General features: G+C 52.9%; 3 protein-coding genes and 1 long non-coding RNA gene across 11 annotated transcripts in view; 1 reads left to right on the top strand and 3 right to left on the bottom strand.

The window, feature by feature from the left end:
- The first annotated feature begins 6 nt into the window (after positions 1 to 6).
- NELFE (negative elongation factor complex member E) lies at positions 7 to 6,128 on the top strand. Of its 3 annotated transcripts, none has more exons than XM_025990491.2 (11): positions 7 to 112; positions 544 to 626; positions 2,000 to 2,069; positions 2,172 to 2,317; positions 3,209 to 3,283; positions 3,405 to 3,442; positions 3,625 to 3,944; positions 4,064 to 4,208; positions 4,366 to 4,420; positions 4,658 to 4,760; positions 5,957 to 6,128. In XM_025990491.2, the coding sequence occupies exons 2-11, from the start codon at positions 552 to 554 to the stop codon at positions 6,052 to 6,054; spliced, it is 1,125 nt and encodes a 374-aa protein (XP_025846276.1). In that variant the 5' UTR covers positions 7 to 112; positions 544 to 551; the 3' UTR covers positions 6,055 to 6,128. The 3 variants fall into 3 exon arrangements, with proteins under 3 accessions (XP_025846276.1, XP_025846277.1, XP_025846278.1); XM_025990492.2 differs by lacking the exon at positions 7 to 112 and adding an exon at positions 177 to 423; XM_025990493.2 differs by lacking the exon at positions 7 to 112 and adding an exon at positions 177 to 450.
- Positions 2,844 to 4,382, bottom strand: LOC140594615 (uncharacterized). The gene is made up of 2 exons (XR_011995643.1): positions 4,345 to 4,382; positions 2,844 to 3,306 (listed from the first exon to the last, which is right to left on the bottom strand). It is a non-coding gene; the product is annotated as an uncharacterized lncRNA (long non-coding RNA).
- Positions 6,129 to 6,271: 143 nt separating the features above from the next.
- Positions 6,272 to 12,749, bottom strand: CFB (complement factor B). The gene is made up of 18 exons (XM_025990488.2): positions 12,192 to 12,749; positions 11,868 to 12,101; positions 11,273 to 11,458; positions 10,947 to 11,120; positions 10,605 to 10,706; positions 10,368 to 10,504; positions 9,961 to 10,099; positions 9,506 to 9,637; positions 9,096 to 9,197; positions 8,869 to 9,006; positions 8,255 to 8,352; positions 8,001 to 8,118; positions 7,648 to 7,798; positions 7,476 to 7,552; positions 7,155 to 7,267; positions 6,919 to 7,051; positions 6,789 to 6,838; positions 6,272 to 6,481 (listed from the first exon to the last, which is right to left on the bottom strand). The coding sequence occupies exons 1-18, from the start codon at positions 12,301 to 12,303 to the stop codon at positions 6,326 to 6,328; spliced, it is 2,352 nt and encodes a 783-aa protein (XP_025846273.1). The 5' UTR covers positions 12,304 to 12,749; the 3' UTR covers positions 6,272 to 6,325.
- Positions 12,750 to 12,816: 67 nt separating this feature from the next.
- C2 (complement C2) overlaps positions 12,817 to 16,843 on the bottom strand; it is a 40,364-nt gene continuing 36,337 nt past the window's right edge. For all 6 annotated transcript variants that reach the window (XM_072728851.1, XM_072728845.1, XM_072728837.1 and 3 more), the window contains 9 exons: positions 14,988 to 15,128; positions 14,783 to 14,877; positions 14,575 to 14,686; positions 14,273 to 14,438; positions 14,087 to 14,163; positions 13,900 to 13,991; positions 13,575 to 13,701; positions 13,359 to 13,408; positions 12,817 to 13,209 (listed from right to left, as the gene is read on the bottom strand). In XM_072728851.1, coding sequence (XP_072584952.1) covers positions 13,039 to 13,209; positions 13,359 to 13,408; positions 13,575 to 13,701; positions 13,900 to 13,991; positions 14,087 to 14,163; positions 14,273 to 14,438; positions 14,575 to 14,686; positions 14,783 to 14,877; positions 14,988 to 15,128 — 1,031 coding nt within the window. In that variant the 3' untranslated portion in view covers positions 12,817 to 13,038. The remainder of the gene's footprint in view (positions 13,210 to 13,358; positions 13,409 to 13,574; positions 13,702 to 13,899; positions 13,992 to 14,086; positions 14,164 to 14,272; positions 14,439 to 14,574; positions 14,687 to 14,782; positions 14,878 to 14,987; positions 15,129 to 16,843) is intronic.

Below are 16,843 nucleotides of genomic sequence, written 5' to 3'. Positions count from 1 at the left end.
CGCCTTGGTTACCGCGTTCCCCGCCCCTCGTACGTCATCGCTGTGAGCCCGCTCTCCGCTGCCAGCGCGGGCGCCGCCCGAGACCGTGGGACCCCGGTTACCGCCCCCTCAGGTAAGGTCTTCTTCTTCTCACGCTTCGCCCCTTCTTTCCGAGCTCTTCTGTCTTCTCCCCCTCTCCGCTGCTGTGAGAGCGCTGCGCGGCTTCCACTGCCTCCTGTGCCGTGTGGACCGTGCGGTTGCCGTACCCCCAGCAAGGGTAGGGGGTGTCTGGTGCCATCGTCTTGGCGACGGAAGGGGTGCTTCCTCCTGCCTGGGCCACTTGGTTCCTCGGAGCGCTGGCGGCCGTGATTGCCGGAGAGGAGAGGGAGTGCTGGTTGGTCCGCACGAGCGGGGGTTTGGACGGCAGCCTCGTTTAAGCAAGGGGTAGGGAGAGGCAAAAGACAGGAGTAGGTAGGCCTGGAGGGGCGCGGGGCAGGGGGATCCCGTGTGAACCCTGGGCGGTGACAGTGGAGAAAGATGTCTTGGGCCCTGCCCCTGAACCAGGAGCCACCATGTTGGTGATACCCCCCGGACTGAGCGAGGAGGAGGAGGCTCTGCAGAAGAAATTCAACAAACTCAAGAAAAAGGTGAGGGAGTGTGTGGGGGCGTGGCCCAACCTTTCACAGACTCTACACTGTTGAGAACACCTGGGGTGAGTGTGAGGGGATGGGGGGTTCTTCTATCTCATACCTGGAGATGTATCTCCTCTTAGCGTGGCCCCATAGAGCTGGGCTTCTCCCAAGTCTTGGTGTGCACCTTCTCTTCTGTGCATCCTGCTGTGGAGCAGTCTTCCTTTTTCGTGGCTTTTCGCACCACCAAGGATGTAACCTCCTACTTTGTTTTTTCAGTTCTATCCAGGCTGTTACCGATCGCCCTCAGATACCCAGGGTTGCAGCTGTCACCTTCCTATCTATTCTAATTTAGTTCCTTTTCTTGACCTTCCAAATAGGGGTGACCACAGCCAATTCTTCCAGGTGTTTGGAATCAAAATCTCATCTCTGACTTCTCTACTTTGCATAGCTAAACATTTGCCAAGTCTTGATTCTTCCTTTGAAGCAACTTCTGTTTGCTTTTTTCTGTGTATTTCATAGATCAAGTTTTTGTTGATGTTCATGTAGACAGTTGTAATGGTTTCTCGAGAAGTTTCTCAATTTTTTTTTTGGACAAGCTTCCTTCACTCTTATTAAAATGAACCACTGAAAACACAAAACTCTTTTTCTCAAAACCCGTAAGTGGTTTCCCATTGTCTATAGAACAAAGCCTTTACCTTGGCATCCCTTTCTAGTCAAATAGAACTGTTCACTAGTCCCAAGACATGCATTCCCAAAGCCACCTTATTTCTGTATCATTGCCATCCTGTTACTTTGTCTAAAATGCCCTTTCTTTCAATCTGTTTTGTGTAGATTCTATCCAGGGACCAGTTTAATACCCATTTGGCATGAGATAATATTGCTTGGTCACAGTAGCAAGCAGTCTGCACCTCTTAAAATCATTCTTGATAGTTACTTCTAATCATCTTGTTTCACAGATCGTAAGCTTCTCGAGGGAAGGAACTGTGTCTCGTATTTTTGCATACCTTTGTTACAAAGTCATAGTCTGTCCTTGCCAAATGTACAGGGGATGGATGGATGAAGCCCCCAAGAAAGGCATATAGGCTTATACTTAATTGCAGCTTATATCTTGGGGCTCTGGCCCATGGTTGAATTCCTTGTTTTCAAAAACCTGAGACTCTGGAAAGCCTTTGAATACTGTGGTTTGGCTAGATTAAGTATTACTGGTATTATAGACGATCCAGTGGACTGTGTGTGAGGCAGGGCTGCCTCAGTGTACCACTCCAGGAACACTATTTGCTTTGTTTTCTGAGAAAGGCATCCCCTGGAGTGAGGTGCCCAGGGACCCTGGGAGAAGACCTGGCCGGGGACTGGCCCTCACCAATCCCTCTCTTCTCACTTGTTCCCAGAAAAAGGCATTGCTGGCTCTGAAGAAGCAAAGTAGTAGCAGCACAGCCAGCCAAGGCGGTGTGAAACGCTGTGAGTGACCGGGGAGACAGGGATAGACTGGAAGTGGGCACAGTGGGACTGAGCTTCCTCACAGCCTGGCCAAAATAATGCCTCCTTCCCTTACTACTCCAGCACTGTCGGAACAGCCTGTGGTGGACACAGCCACGGCAACAGAGCAGGCAAAGCAGCTAGTGAAGTCAGGAGCCATCAGTGCCATCAAGGCTGAGACCAAGAACTCAGGCTTCAAGCGTTCTCGAACCCTAGAGGGGAAGTTAAAGGTGAGCATGAGCAAAAAGATTGTTCAGGGGACCCTTGACTTCAGAGGGTATCCTTCCAAGTCAGAAGGGAGGTAGAACATAGGGGGAAAGTAGCGTTTATTCAATCACGGGCAAGTTGTCATATAGGTCTGAGCTTCAGATTTCTCATCTATAGAGTGAAGACACTGAATGACTTCTCAGTTCTCCATTTTACATGTTTTCTGGGTCTGATCTACCACATATTCGAGCTTCTAGATTTTGTTGTTTTGACAAGCTGAATAGATTGAAGAGGTCAGCAGATTTGAGAAGCGTTCAACAAGCTAAATATTCTTTATGTTAGATCATTTAAAAAAATACATAATCAGGGCAGCGGGGGTGGCTCAGCGGTTTAGCACCGCCTTCAGCCCAGGGCCTGATCCTGGAGACCTGGGATCGAGTCCCACATCAGGCTCCCTCCATGGAGCCTACTTCTCCCTCTGTCTGTGTCTGCCTCTCTCTCTTTCTGTGTCTCTCATGAATAAATAAATAAAATCTTTTTTTTAAAAGATTTTGTTTTTTTAATTTTTATTTATTTATGATAGTCACACAGAGAGAGAGAGAGGCAGAGACACAGGCAGAGGGAGAAGCAGGCTCCATGCACTGGGAGCCCGACGTGGGATTCGATCCCGGGTCTCCAGGATCACGCCCTGGGCCAAAGGCAGGCGCCAAATCGCTGCGCCACCTAGGGATCCCAATAAATAAAATCTTTAAAAAAAAATAACATAATCAAATAAGAAATGCACAAGGGAATTAAAGGAGAAAAGAGAGGCCAGAGGAAACCAAGAAGAGGGTGAGGGAAGAGGAACTCCTTCTGCCCCGTGGTTAGGCCGCCTCCTGCTCTCACATTAAAGTAGATCTCTGTGACCTTCCCAGGACCCTGAGAAGGGGCCAGTTCCCACTTTCCAGCCGTTCCAAAGAAGCATATCTGCCGATGATGATCTGCAGGAGGTATGGCTCCCAGTTCTCTGTCCCTGGGGGCCCAGGGAATGAGAAAAGCAAGAAGACACATATTTGGGGCCATATGCCAGCAACTAGGACTCATCTTAACTGTCCCTGGTTTCTTTTGCAGTCGTCCAGACGCCCCCAAAGGAAATCTCTGTATGAGAGGTTAGAGAACTAGAGAGAGGACTGGGTCCCAATTGGGGGAGTGGGGAAGGGTTGATTGCCTGTATCCATGGGAGGTTTGGGCTGGAGTGGAAGAAACTGGGGCTGCAGTAGGTTAAGTCTTCCCAGGGTCTAGAAGGTTGAGGTAAAGGCCCCCTTGATCCTCACTGTCTGCCTTTCTCCAGTTTTGTGTCTTCCAGTGATCGGCTTCGGGAACTGGGGCCAGATGGGGAGGAGGCAGAGGGCCCAGGGGCTGGTGATGGTCCCCCTCGAAGCTTTGACTGGGGCTATGAAGAACGTGGTGGTGCCCGCTCCTCAACCTCCCCACCACGAAGCCGCAGCCGGGACCACAGTCGTGAGCGGAACCGAGACAGAGACCGTGATCGAGAACGGGATCGAGACCGTGATCGGGACAGGGACCGCGATCGGGACAGGGACCGCGATCGGGACAGGGACCGTGATCGGGACAGGGACCGCGATCGAGAACGAGAGGGCCCTTTCCGCAGTGAGTGATCTGGGCTAGTGGGAAAAGTGAAAATGTTTAGGCAGGTCCTAGGAAAGTGGCCTCTTAAAGTAGAGGCTGAGATGGATTGCGTCTTATGACTATGACTCCTGGTCCCGTAGGGTCGGATTCGTTCCCTGAACGCAGGGCCCCTCGGAAGGGGAATACTCTCTATGTGTATGGAGAGGACATGACGCCCACCCTCCTTCGTGGGGCCTTCTCTCCCTTTGGAAACATCATTGACCTCTCCATGGACCCACCCAGAAAGTAAGGATGACAGTGGGGTAAGATAATAAGTCCTGGGAGGACCTGGGTTTGAGGGAGAACACCAGCCTATCTCCAACGGCCTGTGAGCACTGGGTTTGGTTGGGTTCACAAGAGCCCATAGGCCCTCTATACTGACCCTGTTTTCTTTTCATCCCAGCTGTGCCTTCGTCACCTATGAAAAGATGGAGTCAGCAGATCAGGCCGTTGCTGAGGTTGGGACTTCCCAGATCTGTTCTCCCCATCCCTCCTGCCATCCTCATATTTTCTCTTTAAAATACTGGGAGCCAGGAGGAAATTATTTCCTCTTGACAGAGTCTCTTCCTGTTCACGCAAGAAATGTATTTTCAGGTCCTCAGTCTGTTGCTAGGGTGGCAACTGTTGGAATTCCTCCTTTGCTTTGTCTGCAATGTTTCTCCCCATCCTTTGCCTCCTCCCCTCTTCTGCCCCAGCTCAATGGGACCCAGGTGGAGTCTGTACAGCTCAAAGTCAGCATTGCCCGCAAGCAGCCCATGCTGGACGCTGCCACTGGCAAGTCTGTTTGGGGCTCTCTCGGTAAGAATGGATTCTTCCTGTGCCCCACAGCTCACCCTTCCTGCCTGTTCCCTGCTCGTCCCAGGATTCTGAGGAGTTGATAGAGGCCTGAATCTGTGTGGAGGCCGTAGGAATGGGAATGAGAATTATCAGGCCTTCTGTCAGTTAGAAGTGGGAGAAAACGGAGAGAAAAAGATTGAGAATAATTCCCAAAGCAGTAACTGGAATGCAGAAGAAAATAGAAGTGAGGGAGGTTGGTGAAGAAAATGGCCATCTCACGTGGCTTTGTTTATTAGGAGATGGAGTGTAGTTGGTCTTATAAACATTTGAAATTAGAGATCTGGAACTTGGGTGCGAAGTGAGGAATGAAAACATGGGTTGGAGTCCTCTGTGTTACAGAGTGGCTGCAAATTGGTAGTATCCTCAGGGGAGACTGAATTTGGGGGGGGGGGCAGGCAGGCAGTTACCCAGGCCTGGGCTTGGGGAATATTCAAGGGGCAGCCATTAAAGCCAAAGGACACAAACTTTGGAAGCAGGGGAGTGATCAGCAGTGTCAGGGTACAGAGATCCAAGAGAATGGAGGCTGGTTTGGGGTGAGTCACTGTAGCCCCAGAATGGCAGGGATGGAATCCTTGGAGATGGGGTAAAGATGTCAGTGTAGGGAGGAAAAAGAAGGGGAAAGAATAGCTTGAGGCTGGCGGAAGAATGCTTTGGGTCAGAGCTGCACCCAGAATGGTTCTCCTGTTGGGTCTAGTAGCATTTCTTAGTTTAGTCTGAATAGCCCACTATACCTGTTGGTTTTCCTGGCAAAGGGGTAAGCAGAAAGGGGTGTTGAGAGTAAGAGTGGCCCTCCATACAAAAGGAACAAGAAATGACTAGCATGTCAGCAAAGGCCTACAGAGATTTTTTAAATTTTAATACTTTAAAATGTAATGGGTTAACATCATTCATTTGTGTAAACAATAACATCTGGGGTGGTTCTAAGAACAAAATATCCCTTATGGTATCTGTGCAGGCCACAATAACAGCCTCCACTCCTAGCCACCCGCCTAATGGGGCTAAAGGGAGCCAGGCTATCCTGGCCGCTAGAGGGCAGCATTGAAATCGGGCTTCGAGAGCCAGAGGCCGGGAGTGAGCTGGTCAGACTGAGCCTCTGGCCTCACTAGTGCTCAGATGCAATGCTTTAGACCTTAACCAATCCTTTCCTCCCTCCCCAGCTGTCCAGAATAGCCCTAAGGGTTGCCATCGGGACAAGAGGACCCAGATTGTCTACAGCGATGATGTCTACAAGGAAAACCTTGTGGATGGCTTCTAGGGAATGGAGCTGTATTCCGTGTGCCTCATCTGCGCCAACACTTGGTCTCAGTAAAACACTGAGGTGGAAGCTCACACATCTCCCTCAGCCTCTGGTTTTTCAGCACTTGGGATTGGGGTTGAGCCTTTAAAAACAGCTGTTAGATTTTATCTCAGTTGTAACACATGGCCAGTGCACGTTCCCCTCTTCTTTCTCCCAAAAGGATCTTGAACACAGGTATTGTCACAGCTGTTTTAATTTTATCTCATACCCCTTCCCAGCAGGGAACCCCTTACAGAAATTCCAAATCCTCATTTTTGAGTTTCTCCTTGAGCCAGGGCATCACTTGGAAGAGGTTGACGTGAAAGTCTCGGGCATGAGTAGGTACCTGCTGCCACCGCCTCCGGTCTTTGCAAACATCCACTACACCCCAGCTGATCACGCCAACCTGGAGAGGGCAAGGGGATGCCATGGATCATTTGGTAGAATTCCTTCCTTCCTAATCACAGGAAGCTCAGCTGTTCCCAGTTACATTGGAGTTGACCTAGAAGAATTAGACTGGGGACCCAGCTCTGTACTGGTCTCCCAAGCACACAGGCCAGACACATGGACCTAAGCCAGCCATTTCAAGGAATAGCTGTAAGGAGGCAGGCTCTGTGCCTTCCCCTTTCAGGCCACATGCACGGAGCTTTCCTGCTGTAGGGTCCATGCTGACCACTTGGCATCTCCCCACAGACAGGAGAGGGGAAACTCACTTGAATGAAGCGACTCTTCTTGTGAATAATCAGAGGACCACCAGAATCACCTACAGGAGAGGAAAAGCTGTAGGGAGAGCAATTCTTGGGCTTCAGGAACATGCAGCACAACCAAAGAGCCTTTTCTCACCTTTGCAAGTATTGGGGTCAGCATAGGGATTCACCCCTCCAGTGCAAAGGAACCTGGGAGTGACCACTTCAGAGATGTCTTTGATCTTCTCATAGCCAGAGGCATACTGAGCATCTTTCTCACAGCTGGCTTTCTATAGATGAGGTATAAAGCGTGGAGGGGAAAGGGTGATGAATAGAGTGTGCTCTGGAAGAACCGGGGCCTGGAGGACCTGCTTAGAGTCCCACATTCCTTACCTTGTCCCCATTCTTGATGTAGACCTCCTTCCGAACCAGCACCTTCCTCCTGTCTTTGGATAACTCTGACACAAATAGAGCTTTGATGTCCTTTGCAGGGAGCAGCTCTTCCACTGGGCAAATGGACAGACTGGGTCATTTTAGCCCTCTCCCACCCCACCCAGCCACCTCCCCATTGGCTTTGTCACTCAGCAAATGTCCCTCAACCCTTTCCTGTGAGCTAGGGACCAGGCTGGCCACAATCTGCTCTTGCAGCACCCTGTCACACCCCACTTGTCCCCTGGTAGCATCCCCTTGTGCTGTTGTCCCTGAACATCTTACTCTGCTGCTGGCACGTGGTTGACGGCGGAAGCCTCAAAGCTTGATTTGTTGCCTGAGTGCATGGGAGGCAAATGGGCCTATGAAGGAGAGATGAGATTCAGGGAGAAGTTGGCTCTGCCCCAGGCCTGCGGCCCCACCTCACCCAGACTTCTCAGGGCTCCAGAAGACTCACCTGAGTGTCTGATCATACTCTAGCTTCTTCTCAAGCTCAATCAGGGCCACGTCATAGTCATAAAATTCAAGAATGTCTTTTTCTTTTTTCCCATTGATGTTGTAGTTGGGGTGAACTAGGACTTCCTTTACCTCCAATTCCTTCTTCCCTCCTAAGGTAGGAAAGTGGCTATGTCAGGACGTCCCACTTCTCCATGGGCAGCCTCCTACATCTGGCCCCACATTGTGCCTAACTCCCAAGTCTTCCCCACTCCCAAGTGGCCCAGTGTGCAAGATAGTGGGCTGCTGTGAGGACGGGTGGGAGCGTGGGTTCCTGCACAAATGAAGCTCAGGATTGATTGGCTGCTTCCTTACCCACGCTGACCTTGATTGAGTGTTTCTGATCATTCTCTGTGAAACAGTGTGCTGCTGTCAACACAAAGTACTCAGACACCACAGCCCCCATACAGGTTTCGTGTCCCTTTGAAGGGCGCTGGGAACAGAACGACAGAGGGGAAAGCTCAGCTTACCAAGCCACAATCTAGTATAAACATTTTGCCCTTCCCCCACCCCCATTCCACCCTGACTTTGCCTCCCACAGGTCCCTGGCACCAGGATGCCTTGCTTACAGTGATGGAGATTTTGGCATGCCATGGCTGCTTGTGGTAATCAGTGCCTTTCTTGTGCTCCCAAACCATTCCACAGAGCCCCAGAGTCCGGGTTTCATCTAACAAGAAAGGAAAATGACTTTAAAATTTCTGACTACATGCTGAAAGGTAGGGTGCTTCATTTCCACATGGCAGCAGCCTTTTAAAAGGGGAGGGACATCTACATGTTTGTGAGGAGCAGAAGCCTGTAAGGAAAGGAAAGACAGGGGTGTTTGTTTCCTTTCACTGAGGACAAGGAACCGTGGCAATAGTGAAAAGAACTTGAAAGTAAGAGATGGGAGACGTGGTGGTTGGCAGGCCAAACTTGCTAGCTTGCTGTCCCCAGGTTGTTCTCAGCCTCACTTGCCACATGTGTAAAATGAGGAATTTAAGAAAGCTCTCTGATGTCGTTCAGAGCTCGGTGATTCTAAGATCGGGAAGCAGATAGTGCCAGGAAACCAGAATATGACATAAAGAAGGAGCAGCAAGAAAGTCCTTCCAGACTGCCAGGACTTCAGGAGGAGAGGAAGTATGAGTGACCTTGGGGGGCCTGGGGAGGTTCCTGACCTCTTTATAACATCCTGATCTTTTCCTACCAAGCATTTGGATGAAAACGTCTTCCAGGTTTTCCATGTCCTTGACTTTGAATACGTGTTGTTCCTTATCCTTCTTGGAAGCCAAAGCATTGATGTTCTCTTGGTTCACCAGAGGCCCAACCCCAAACACATAGACATCTGTGGGAGAAATGGGGAGAGTGAGTGCCCAGGCCCCGGGAGCAAGAGCTGAGAAAGTAAGGGACTGGCTCCTGGGCAATAAAACTCACCCAGATAATCCTCCCGTGGGTTTTTGTGATCCCTCCCAATGTCCAGGAAGTTCCGGATATTGTGAATGACAGAGACCGGGTCCCCGCCCATGTTGTACAAGCCTGTAGAAGAAACAGGGCCTGTGAAGGTGGGAAGCAAGTAAAGAAGGGGGTCGAGGAAGATTGGCCAGAAGTCATGACACATGGCTGGGGAAGCAGATTGAGGGGATGGAAGTGACAGATCCCAACAGAAGCTTAAGGATTCCTCCTTTCCTCTGTAAAGGGTCACAGGAGAGATCAGCATGCTTGGGGTCCTGAGCAGTACTCAGAGCCCCAACCATGTGACAGTCTGGTGTTGCACGTGGACCGAACAGTCCCCCACTCCTATGAAAGGCTGGGGAATCTGGGGCAGGAGAAGAGTTCCTTCTGACCATCAGTCATAAGGATGATAACGTGGCGGGTGCGGTTCCAGTCTGCTGGGGGGGTCTCCCCTGGCCAGTTCATCATGCTGTATACTGCCTCCAGGGCCTTCTTGGTGTTGGTCCCGGACTTCAACATGTGATCTGGGGAAAGGGAAGAGGTCACCTTGCCTGGTTGGCTAAGTCATCCATGACCCTGAGAGGCCCGCCAACAACTGAAAACCCACATCTCTCAGGTTCTTGAGTTGCCACCCCACTGGCTTTCCTTTGGCCACAAAAGTGACCTCCTCAGCCCCGGATAGGTCCCCAGTGACCCATATTCACCAACAAGTCTGCCGTCTAACCCCAGACTGCAAAGTGGTCTTCCCTGATTTCTCACATGGTCTCCCCACAACCACCCTGAGTCTTTTGACTTCTCTGATCCCAAAGTGACCCCTCCTCCACCAGTCCCTTCCCTGACGTCTGACCTTCATAGCTGACTTGGTTGAGTATCTTTGTGACCCAGTCGGCATCGCTGCTGTTTTTGTCCCTCACTCGGACCCAGACTTTGGGGTTTGTAGCATATGTCACTAGACCATATTTTGGCTTCACCCCATAACTTGCCACCTGTGGGTTAGGGGAGCAAAGGGTCATGGCGTTGAAAGAAGACTAGGGTTGGGAGAGGTCAGCAGCTTCTCTGGGACAGGGAAGGTTTTCCTCAGAAACCCAAAGGCTCATGGGTCACCCTGAGGTTTGCCTGGGTGATGGGGTGAAAGGTCAAGAAACTACTTCAAGTAAAAAGGAGGAAGGACAGTATAGGACCAGAGGTTTTCTGAGGTTCTGCAGCCCAGAGGGGCTGGGGACACCAGGGAACTAGTTCTGGCAGGGGCCCCACCTTCTCAATGAAGTCCCGGAGACAGTTCTTGGCTCTTGTGAAGTTGCCAGCCCCGATGCTGTCTGATCCGTCCAGCACCAGGTAGATGTTCATGGAGCCCGACGGGTCCAGGACAATCTTCCTCTTTTGCTGCTCCCCTGGGTGCCACCAGAAAAACTCAGACTCTGGCACGCAGGGTCCTCCTGCCTCTTCGTCCTCCCCCAGTTCCCTGCCTCCCTCCGTGGTCTGCACTCAAACCTGGGATGTGGCCATCCTCAGCATCCACGCCCTCTATGGTCTCAGTCAGGGACGACAGGAAGGCTTCGGCTACCTCTTCAGGGGTGTCATACATAAAGGAGTCTGGGGAGGGCAGAAAGCAGGTCACGTGTCAGGGTGGGGGGAGGGCCAGAGACACGTGAACAGGGACGGGACTGTAGGTGGGTTTCGGGGCAGGAAGGGCTCCGCAGTGAGGACGTTCTAGGGGCAGGTGAAGCGAGGGGAGGAGCTGGGCTGCACTACAGGGAGAAGACAGGGCTCTGGGGTAGGGACAGGAGGATGAATGAGCAGGATCTGAACCTGAGGGCATGGGACAAGCATCACCTTGGCAGGAAGGCTCGGTTCCACTCCAAGAGCCGCCTTCCTGGCATGTCCGCTGCTGGGAGCCACGCAGGGTGAGGCCCCGGCTGCAGTAGTAGGTGACTCTGTCTTCAAGGCGGTAGTTGATGCCCACCTTCCTTGTGCCAATGGGGATGCCCGGGTTGGGGCAGTAGCCCGCTACAGAAGCACGAGATGCAGAGGTGAGAGCCAAAGCCTGAGGCCCGGATGGCACAGGAGAGCACAGGAGTTGTGATGCCCGTTCCTCAGGCTGGAACATGGCCCCCCAGGAGGGAGAGGATCCCGTCGACGGGGGAGGGGATGCTGCTCACCTCCATCATCACAGATAGCCGTCTGTCCGTCCCAGCGACCGGTGGCCTGGCAGGTGCGGTTAGCAGAGCCCCGGAGAGTAAAACCATCATAGCAGCGGAAAGAGATCTCATCACTCACATTGTAGTAGGACGCCCGGGGCCAGTAGTCCCCATTCTCAAACTCCTGTGGTCTTGGGCACCGAATTGCTTTGGGGGAGGGGGAGGACAAGCAGAAGTTACTGAGAAGTTAGGGCTGCTCTTGAGAGTCTCCCTCCGGGCCTCAGGGACCCTATCACAAAGACATAGGGCCTTTCTGGTCCCTCAGAAACCACGTCTACCCTTGACCCATGATGAGTCCTGCTTCTCCATGCTCCCCCTTTCTCAGTGTTCCTTTCACTGCTGGGGCTGCCTGGCACAGGATAAGTGCTCAGTGAAGATTCGCTCCCTTCTTCAACCCTCCTCCCTTCAGTCCTCGACAGCTGCTGCACTTGCTCAGCATCCTCACCCCTCAACCTGCTTGGTCTCCACCCAACTCTCACAGTGTCCTAGCCTGGGCCTCGGCCACCACCTGCTCCATCCCTGCATCACCCCGTGCCCACCCTCACTGCCCTCCAACCTCTGCATTCTGCCTTCTTGACAACCATTTTGTCTTGGGTCTGCAGGGTGCTCCAGGACCCCGTGGATCTGCAGGTGCGAGCCTGCACAGGGTATGGGTAGAAGCCAGAGGGACACAGGTACTCCAGCGCCTGGCCCTCCTTGAGCAGTCTGAAGGAGCCACCTTTGATCTGTACTCCCTCCAGAGGGCAGGGGCCTTGGGGCCTGGCCTCAGACGATGGCGTGGCACTCCCACCTGAAGAGAAAGGCTGTTGAAGCCCAGCCTCACAAGGCCAAGGAAGGAAGCTGGGGGCAGCGGGAAGGGGGAGTGGTGACCCTCTCTTACCTCCAGACAAGAGACCCAGCACCAAGGATATAAGGCAGAGTTGAGGCATGAGAGTGCTCCCCATGGCGATGGGAGCAGGAGAGAGACTGGGGGTGGGGACAGGGTGGTCCATGCCGGCTGGTGCTGCCTGTCTGCTTCGCTCAGCGTCCAAGCCGAAACTTCAGACCTGAGTCTGGTTGCTGTCTCTTCCCCTGCCCCCCCACCACCTCCGGCCCTTTATGCAATCTGTTCTGGCACTGGCGGCTCACCCCGCCCACCTGACCCACACCACTTTCCGGAATGTCCAAGAGGGAGCCCTCCACCCCCACCCCGCAGAGCTGCCAGTCAAGGAAATAGAAACTGCCTAAGCCCTGCCCTTTGCTGTGGTGAACCTGGACTGACACCTTCAACACCACCTCTCAGCCCCAGTTCCTCCCCCAACAAGCCCAGACCACCCCCTTAGGGACCAAAAATAAAGGCTGGCTCACTCCCTGTCCACTCTGTCACAGAGCAGAGTCCAGCCACTGTTTGTGCGCCAGGGTCCGTGACCTGCCTCCCTGCAGTTCCTGGAATCATTCTGGCCTTCCTCCGCTCCCCCCTCCCCCCGCCCCCGGCCACCCCCCAGGTAGAGGCACAGACAGATGAGGACATTGTCGATTTTTATTAATTTCATAACTGGGTAATTCCACATGAGTGAAAGGAGAGTGAGTCAAGGAAAGCAGAGGGTGCGCCCCTGGGGATTCCCCAGCCTGGATGTGCTTCTCCAGGGTTGCTGGGAGCACAGATGGGTCATGGGTCTGAGTTCAAGGGTGCGAGACAAGACAGATGGCAGATGCTGGCAGGACAACAGAGGGATGGGTGGCCACAATTAGAGGGGTAAGAAGTTCAGGATACCCTCCAGGTGCTGCCGCAGCCAGGGCTGCAGACGAAAGAGGTTGATGTGAAAGTCTCGTGGTTCCTTGCCCTTGGGGGGCCTCTGGCGTGAGTTTTTATTACTCTTGCTACAGGGGTTGTAGAGACCCCAACTCACCAGGCCCACCTGGAAGAGGGATAGAATGGGGTGGGAGGCTGTCACAGCCTCAGCTCCAAGCCTCAACCTCCCCAGTTCCTTCAAAGGCCGCCCTCATCTCCCTGCAAGGCCATGATCTTGCAACCCCATTCCTGTGAGTATCCCCCTTCTCTCCTCACCTGAAAAAACCTGTGTCTCCGCTCAAGGAAAACTGCTCCCCCAGATTCTCCTGCCAGAAGGAAGGACAAGAAATTGTCATTCTGACTCTCACCCTGCCCCTGTCGTCAGGGCAGTGCACCACTGTCTTGGCATGCGTGCTGGCCGCAGGGACGGCGGTGGTCTCTCCCTCAGCCATCCAGGCTCGGGGTGGGGGTGAGGGGGTGGGAGGGACTTACCCTTGCAGGGATTGTCATCCTTCCCTGTCCCACTGCATAGGAACTGGTCTGTCACCACCTCTCGGACATCCTTCAAGTTGGGGAATGTAGCTTTGTCTTGGGAAACGGCCTCAATACAGCTTGTCCACTGCAGCAGGGGCAGAGTGGGACAGAGGGATGGAATGAGCAGTCCCAGGGGCTACCTGCAGTTGCTAGCCCTGGAGGGGAGGTGGCATGGGGTCAGAGGGAGAAGGCTGCCAGAGCTGGAGGAGGAAGGGACAAAGACTTTGGGGAGCTGCCACAGGGGTCCCATCCCCTCACAGCATCCCAGACCTGAGATCCTCACCTCTGTCCCTGTCTTGAGGTTAATGTTCAGTTTGTCCCCGTTCAAGGCCACAAAATGAGCAGGAATGCTCAGTTTGTTCAGAAGTTCACTTTCTGCAGTTAAGGAGAGAGGGATGTGATGCTGGTCCCTTTATGCAGCATCCAGACTCCAGACGGGAGTCCTTATGCACCTGAGGCCCAGCACTCACCATGGTCTCGGCAGGTGCTGCCTGGGGGTCTCCGCAGAGCCACGTTGGCCGCCACCGTGCAGGGAAGGCAAATGGGCCTGGGGAGACAGACAAGAGTCACAGGAGCCCATCCTTGGTGTCCCCTCCTGTGGGACTTCCCAGAGCACTCTCCCCCAGAGGACACCCTCTCATCCCAGACTCTAGCACCTGGCATGGGTGGACATCTTCACTTTCTGGGCCAGCTTCAATAGGGCAATGTCATCACCATAGAACTCGAGGATCCCCTGATTCTTCTTGGCAAAGACATCAAACTCCGAGGAGATCACTGCCTTCTCAATAGTGAACTCTTTGCCCCACTGGGAGTTAGGATCCCCTGGGAAAAATAAGCAGATTAGTCAGGGCCAGGGCTTCCAGGGAGGCCAGAGGCTGGGACTGCTGGTGAGAGCTCTGGCCACAGGGTCAGGAACCTAGTGTGGACCCTGCCTTACCCACAGTGACCCCCTCCTTACCTACGGTGACCCTCCACAGAGAGCTGTTCTCAGCTTGGCGGAAGCAGTGAGCAGCCGTCAGCACCCACTGGTCTGAGATGAGGGCCCCCCGGCAGGTCTCCTGGCTCCTAGGCTGCAGGCAAACAGGTGTTTTGGGGGGACTGCTATGTCTCTGGCCCATTTCCTCTTCTACCTCTGGGACCGAAGTCCCATCCCTCCTTCCCGGTACCTTAATAGTAACATGCCACGGTGTCCTTTCCTGGACGGAGGCATTGGCTGACATGTTCCCTACCCCGCAGATGGTGTCTGTGAGCTGGGAAATATCTGCGGGTATGGGAGCAGAGGGGGAAAGAGGTTTGTGAGGAGCACCATGAGTAGGTTCCCAGCCTGGACCCCTAGCCGGCTCCATTGTGAAGAGGGCAAAGCTCACTCACCCAGCATGTGCTCAAAGACCTGGTACAGAGCCTCTGTGTCTTGCAGAATGAAGGCATGTCTCTCACCATCCTTCTTCGATCCCAATTCATTCAGTTCTCTCCAGTCCACATCCAGCTTGCCCACCCCAATGGCATAGATGTCTGATGGGGAGAAGGAAATCACCAGAATCTTGTGGCTGAGGAGCTACCCTGCGAGACAGGGAATTATCATTTGGAACTCACTGGGTCCTACAAAGCCCTAAATGAGCTGGACCCCACCCCCTACTACCTGTCTGGCCTCAATTCCCGACACTCTTCACCCTTCACTCCCTGCCATATAACCTCCTTGAAGTTCCTCAAATTTGCAGGCATGCTCCCACCCCAGGCCTTTCGCACACGTGGTGCCTCGCCTGGTTGACTCTTGCCCAGACTGCCCACATGGCTCACTTTCTTAACTTTTCAAGTCTTTTTTTTTTTTTAAGATTTTATTTATTTCTTCATGAGAGACACAGAGGCAGAGACACAGGCAGAGGGAGAAGCAGGCTCCATGCAGGGAGCCCAATGTGGGACTCAATCCCGGGACCCCGGGATCACACCCTGAGCCGAAGGCAGACTCTCAACCACTGAGCTACCCAGGCGTCCCACCTTTTCAAATCTTGACTCAAATGCTACTATCTCAGTGAGGCCTTGCCTGGGATCCTTGTCTAAAACTGCTATACCTTGGCCAATTCTGTTCCCTTTCTGTTCCATTTTATACCTTGTCCCAGGGCACCATCCACCACGCCATATGGGGTCCTTATTTATCTTGTTTCATGCCCAAAGTGGGTACAACTGTGCCTTCAAAAGGATATGTTCAAGTCCTCACCCCCGGGACCTGTGAGGGTGACCCTATTTGGAAATAGGGTCTTTGCTGATACCTTGATCTTGGATTTCTAGCCTCCTGAATGTGAAACCATAAGTTTCTGTTGTTTTAAATCACCCTAGATTGTATGATCTGTGGCAGTGTCCCTAGGAGACTAATGTAATGCCCTTCCAGAATGACAACCCCAGAGAGAGGCATTTTTGTTCATTTTCTGCACAGCCATATCCTTAGAATGGTGCCCAGGAGAGACTTCCAAATGTACTTAAGGACATTTATGATTGAATAAAGAGCCTATGAGCGAGCTTGGAGGCAAAACTTCAGATCTGGTTCCTCTGTAAGGTACAGGCTCCGAGAAGGCGGTCTGGAGCCATCTCTTCCCACCGGAGCACATGGGCCCACGTGACCATTCACATCCTGCCTCCAAGAGAGAACAGGTAGCAGTCAGAACTGCCCGGGGTGGCCGCAGCATCCGGGCTTCTCCTGTGCTTTGCACCCCTCGTGGCCCCTTCCGGCTCCCGGAGGACCCTGAGTGGTGTGCAAAGAGTGAGATGCTCAGGCAGATTGGGGGCAGACAATGCTTTCCTCAGGTGGCAGTGTCGCCCCCGGCAGGCCAGAAGCAGTCACAGTGGGAGTTGGACAATTAGGTTCTGCATGTTTTCTATGACTATGTCCCTTTAGTACCTGCTTTTTTTATTTAGGTGTTCTAAAATGGTGTTTTAACCCTAGCCCAGTGATGCTAAGGAGTTAGCGGGGAGAGCTTGGCCTTCCCCTTCCCTAGGCCAGAGTCTTAAAAAGGAATCCACTTGCTCCTGAGGGGCGGGTAGAGTTGGGGCCATGAAGAGAAGACCCAAGGGGAAAGTGAAACTTGGGGGTTCAAGAGCAACTGTCCCTACTTACACAGAGCACTTTTCTCTAAAATTCTTTTCTGGTCAAAGATCAATGCTATTTGCATTTAGTCTGAACCCCGAGGAATTGTTCCTTTAGAGGCGGCAACTGCCAAAGCCTTAGTTGGTTA

This window comes from Vulpes vulpes, chromosome 1, assembly GCF_048418805.1.
Source record: "Vulpes vulpes isolate BD-2025 chromosome 1, VulVul3, whole genome shotgun sequence".
Taxonomy (NCBI): domain Eukaryota; kingdom Metazoa; phylum Chordata; class Mammalia; order Carnivora; family Canidae; genus Vulpes; species Vulpes vulpes.
Note: the sequence above shows the minus strand (reverse complement) of the source record. Positions and strands in the feature narration are given on the sequence as shown.

What these genes read in the sequence shown, in the direction of transcription:
- NELFE (XM_025990491.2), top strand. Translation starts at nt 552, where the DNA reads ATGTTGGTGATACCCCCCGGACTGAGCGAGGAGGAGGAGGCTCTGCAG. An exon ending in CCGATGATGATCTGCAGGAG is followed by an intron (nt 3,284 to 3,404) that starts GTATGGCTCCCA and finishes TTTCTTTTGCAG; the next exon opens with TCGTCCAGACGCCCCCAAAG. An exon ending in TCCATGGACCCACCCAGAAA is followed by an intron (nt 4,209 to 4,365) that starts GTAAGGATGACA and finishes TTTTCATCCCAG; the next exon opens with CTGTGCCTTCGTCACCTATG.
- CFB (XM_025990488.2), bottom strand. Translation starts at nt 12,303, where the DNA reads ATGGACCACCCTGTCCCCACCCCCAGTCTCTCTCCTGCTCCCATCGCC. An exon ending in CGTTTTCATCCAAATGCTTG is followed by an intron (nt 8,353 to 8,868) that starts GTAGGAAAAGAT and finishes CTTTCTTGTTAG; the next exon opens with ATGAAACCCGGACTCTGGGG. An exon ending in GAGTATGATCAGACACTCAG is followed by an intron (nt 7,553 to 7,647) that starts GTGAGTCTTCTG and finishes TCTCCTTCATAG; the next exon opens with GCCCATTTGCCTCCCATGCA.